Source organism: Lagopus leucura, unplaced genomic scaffold, assembly GCF_019238085.1.
Source record: "Lagopus leucura isolate 7727_CA_CO unplaced genomic scaffold, USGS_WTPT01 35381-0_obj-0_obj, whole genome shotgun sequence".
Lineage (NCBI taxonomy): Eukaryota > Metazoa > Chordata > Aves > Galliformes > Phasianidae > Lagopus > Lagopus leucura.
The window spans coordinates 1-3,786 of record NW_024963967.1 but is presented as its reverse complement, the minus strand read 5'-3'; the positions used below and the strand labels follow the sequence as shown (position 1 = coordinate 3,786).

The following is a 3,786-nucleotide window of genomic DNA, read 5'->3' as shown; positions in this document are numbered from 1 at the left end:
GTCCAGAAACCTGTCCCTTGGAATGACAGATTCAGTGCCCCCTAAGGCCTCCAGGAAGATAGTGAGGCTCTGCAAGAGAGCAGGAGAGGAAGAAAGGGATGAAGCCACATCTAGCCACTTGCGAGTGGAGAAACTGTTTCCCAATTGTTTCTCTGCAGGGAGAAGCTCCTGCACAGGCGTTCTTGTTTATCCCCCACCACCCAGCAGTACCAAGAGAGTCTCACTGCTCTCAATTGAGCCGTGTTTGGGCATCATTTGCAGGCATTTCCCACCCAGCAGCCCACTTCTCCCCCATCAGATGCAACTGGCTGTGGTCGCACCAGTTGTTAGCACACAGCTCCTCAGGCACTCAGAGCCCCACCACCCAGGTGGTGGTGACGAAGTCTCCCATCCCCAGGAGGTGAGCCCCTGTGACTCTTGGCTCCCTCCTGGCTTTTGTCCAGGCCATTCCTTCTTTGACTGAAGAGCTCAGGAAGCCTCAGACCTCCCTTGAACATCCATTCCTTCTTTCTCCAAGGGCTCCCCACCTCCTCCCTGCATCCCGCTGACCCCTCGTGGCACTTGCATGGGCCCCACATCCACCCTGAGCCCTGCACAACGCCTCACCTTGGCCACCCTGCAGGTGTCTTGGATCTCCTGACACGGGTGAATGAGCCAGAGGAGCTGCTCCCAGACCTGCTCTTGGTGCTGCTCCTCTTGCAGGAGAACCTCCAACATGGCAGCCACAGCCCCAAGGACGGCCTGTTTGTCCTGGAGAGGATGGCAGAGGTCCAGTATCAAAGACTGAAGGTCTGCCCTTCCTACACAGAGGGCTTTCTCTTCCCCTTCCCCTTCCCCTTCCCCACACCCCCACTCCCAGCAGGAGATGGGCTCGCTCTGGAGGGCAGGCAGCTTTTCCCCATACCCTCATCCCCAGCTCTTTTTGCCACAGTGCTGTGACATGCAGCTGCTCCCTGACACAGAGCCACTTCAGGGTCCTTTGCAGAGCCAGCCCACTCCCTCTCATCACCCCTCAGCTCTCAGCCCACTGGGCACAGACAGAGCTGCCGACATGGGTGCCCCTGCTGCCATCCTGGGCTGGGAATGCAGCAGTGCTCACCTTTTCCTCCTGGCAGTCCTGCCAGTTCCACATCACGGAGAAGAGCAGCTCGTGAAGGTTTTCATAGATCTGCTCTTTCTCCATGGCAGGCCAGGGGCATTGCATTCCTGAGGACAAGTGGATCTTCACTCCATCCAGCCACTGTTTCACAACTGAAAAGAACATAACCAAATACTTGTACAATAATAATAATATTTTTTTGAAAAAGGGAGTGAGAGAAAAGGGAGCCTGTGAGAGTCTGCAGCAGGGTGAGGTGCAAGGGCTGTCCTGAGGCCCCCTGCTCTGGGGCCGGCACTCACCAGCACAAGCGATGCGCAGGATCTGGCCACTCTTCACCTGGCCCACCACACTGCGCAGGCCTGCCAGCATCAGCCACACAAAGGGGATGCACTGTGGAGCTGCAGAGAGGAAGGAGAGGGCCTCAGTCAGAGTCCTGGCAGCGAGGGAGGAGGGGCTGCAGCCCTGCATCCCCCAGCTCAATGCAGATCACATGCGGAGGGCAGAGACCCCTTTCCCGGTTGTTATAGATGTCAGGAGGTTGAGGGTACTCTACCATAGGTGCTGAAGAGTTTGCTCAGGGTGATGAGCACAAACTCCTTGGACATGTCCCCCATGGCCTTCAGGTGGCTCTGGAGCTCAGCCATCACCAAGGTGAAGTGTGTCCGAGCCAGAGCCACCAGGACATTGCTGGCAGCTGTCCTCAAATTGCTGGTCACGCCCTGGAAGAGAGTCACTGGTGACACGCGGCACAGGAGACTGCCTGAGGCCCTTGGAAGGGTTAAACCAACACTATCTGCCAGCAGAACACCAGCGTGGGCAGGCGGTTCCCTTTGCCTTTGGGAGTGAGCCCTCACCTGGGCTGCCGTCAGGTCCCGGGACACCTCTGCCAGCAGCCGGTTCACCACTCCGCACGGCGGGCGGCTGCTGTCTTGGCACAGGGCGCTCTCCAGCTCACCGTACGCCTGCGCTCGGTCACCCTGGGGACAAGGATCAGTCACGCTCGCTTTGCCCGCTGCCACCCATCGCTCTGTGGATGTGCTGCCGGGCCTGGCACCCACAGGACCGTGGCCCTGGACCAGGAGGGCAAGGGTTGGTGGTTGGATGTCCCCAGCTCACCTCCTGATCTTGCAGGCGCTGAAGCAGTAAGGTCGCGGCGCAGGTAGGGACAGGGCTTGACACCCTGCTTCTCTCCCTGCGACGCGTCCGTCTGGGCACGCAGCCCACACAAGCAAAGAGACCTGGAAGGAAAGAGCAGAGCAGCTGCTGCTGGTGTTGCTTGGAGCCAGGTCTGAGCACCCAGCCAGCTGTGGGAGGAACGCTCCTCCAGCCCCACAGCGCAGGGGTATGAGTGGTTGGCGGGGGCAGGGGAGGGAGCTTTCCCCTTGCTGGGGTACTGGGGAAACCATGGTGGGCAGCTGCACTCGGCAGAGCAAGGACAGTGCTGCTAGCACAATGTCCTAAACAGACACTGGAGGCACACATGTGCTTCGGCAGCGTCACGGGGTCCAGAGAGGTGGAGGGACTCACCTCGAAGGGCTCTCAGCCTCTCCATGATAGCAGGATGCCTCCAGATAGACACAAAGCTCTCTCTGGTTCCACTTCCTGCGGGTCCCACAAGCGGACTGAGCCACCGCTCCCACCGCTCCACAAGGGTGTATGACGCAGCCACTGTGACACCACACTGCAGTGTCACCTCACAGAGAATGAATGACGCGCCCCGGGCTGGGGACCAGACAGTGCAGGGCAACCCTGCAGGCCCTCAAACACAGCACGTTTTTGTGACGCAATCGGCTCTGGGGTTCCGGTTCCATGCTGATGCAGGGAATGACCTCAGCGGGTGATGGAGAGCCCCTGCCAGGGAGCAGCTGCTGGGCACCGTTGCCTGGCATTGTCTTAGTGACTGGGGACTCCATGCCGGGAGGCACTGAGGCCCCCATCTGCTGCCCGACAACCTCTCCAGAGAGCTCTGCTGTCCACTAGGGGCACGTGTCAGAGACATTAGAGAGACTCCACCGCATCTGATCAAACAAGAACACCACCATCTGCTTATTGTCATCCAAGTAGGGTCATGGGAGGCTGCCACAAGGAAATGGCAGAATATCAGAAAGAGACTTGGCATCCCATGGAAAGACACTAAAGGGATTGGGAGCACCAGGAGTGTTCTCCTCTGTCCTTCTGACTGGAGGCTGGGTCCCAGAAGGAAGGAGGAGAATAGAGGTGGTAAATTATTGGCTGATTACTGGGATGGTGTTGGGATCAAGGTTTTGAGTACCTTGATCTTGGACAGGTGTGTGGGCATGAGATGGAACACAACTGAGCAGTTGGGGCCAAAGTGTTCTGGAAAGTTAGCTGGCTAGATTGATTAAACCACATTTGATGGAGGAATGGAATGGAGTTCCTTGCGAAATGAGGAAAATAAGTTAGGTTAGAAGTTCTGTGCCTTCATGAGGTGCTGAATTGGCAGCTACAGATCTGACCTTTCTAAGCCAGGTTTTCGCTGCCAATAACAGATGCTTTTATACAGACCTAGAGAGTTAGTGCGGACAGCGAGTCTCCTGTTTCTCCAAATAACATTGTTAGCTATCCCATCTCTGGAATGCAAGGCAGCAGGCTGGGCAGTAAACCACAAATTAACAAAGAAGCAGTGGATTGGTGGATGAAGTTGATGCTGATAAGAGGACCGTTCA

The 3,786-nt window shown here is 57.1% G+C and overlaps 1 protein-coding gene across 1 annotated transcript in view; it reads right to left on the bottom strand.

Annotated features, from left to right (window-relative positions):
* Positions 1 to 2,651, bottom strand: part of LOC122191463 (maestro heat-like repeat-containing protein family member 2B) — a gene marked incomplete at its 3' end in the record, with an annotated part of 5,754 nt that extends 3,103 nt beyond the window's left edge. The window contains exons 1-8 of the mRNA XM_042891733.1: positions 2,627 to 2,651; positions 2,216 to 2,337; positions 1,954 to 2,169; positions 1,653 to 1,818; positions 1,399 to 1,497; positions 1,100 to 1,251; positions 607 to 750; positions 39 to 69 (exon numbers count right to left, since the gene is read on the bottom strand). Coding sequence (XP_042747667.1) covers positions 39 to 69; positions 607 to 750; positions 1,100 to 1,251; positions 1,399 to 1,497; positions 1,653 to 1,818; positions 1,954 to 2,169; positions 2,216 to 2,337; positions 2,627 to 2,651 — 955 coding nt within the window. The remainder of the gene's footprint in view (positions 1 to 38; positions 70 to 606; positions 751 to 1,099; positions 1,252 to 1,398; positions 1,498 to 1,652; positions 1,819 to 1,953; positions 2,170 to 2,215; positions 2,338 to 2,626) is intronic.
* Positions 2,652 to 3,786: the final 1,135 nt, after the last annotated feature.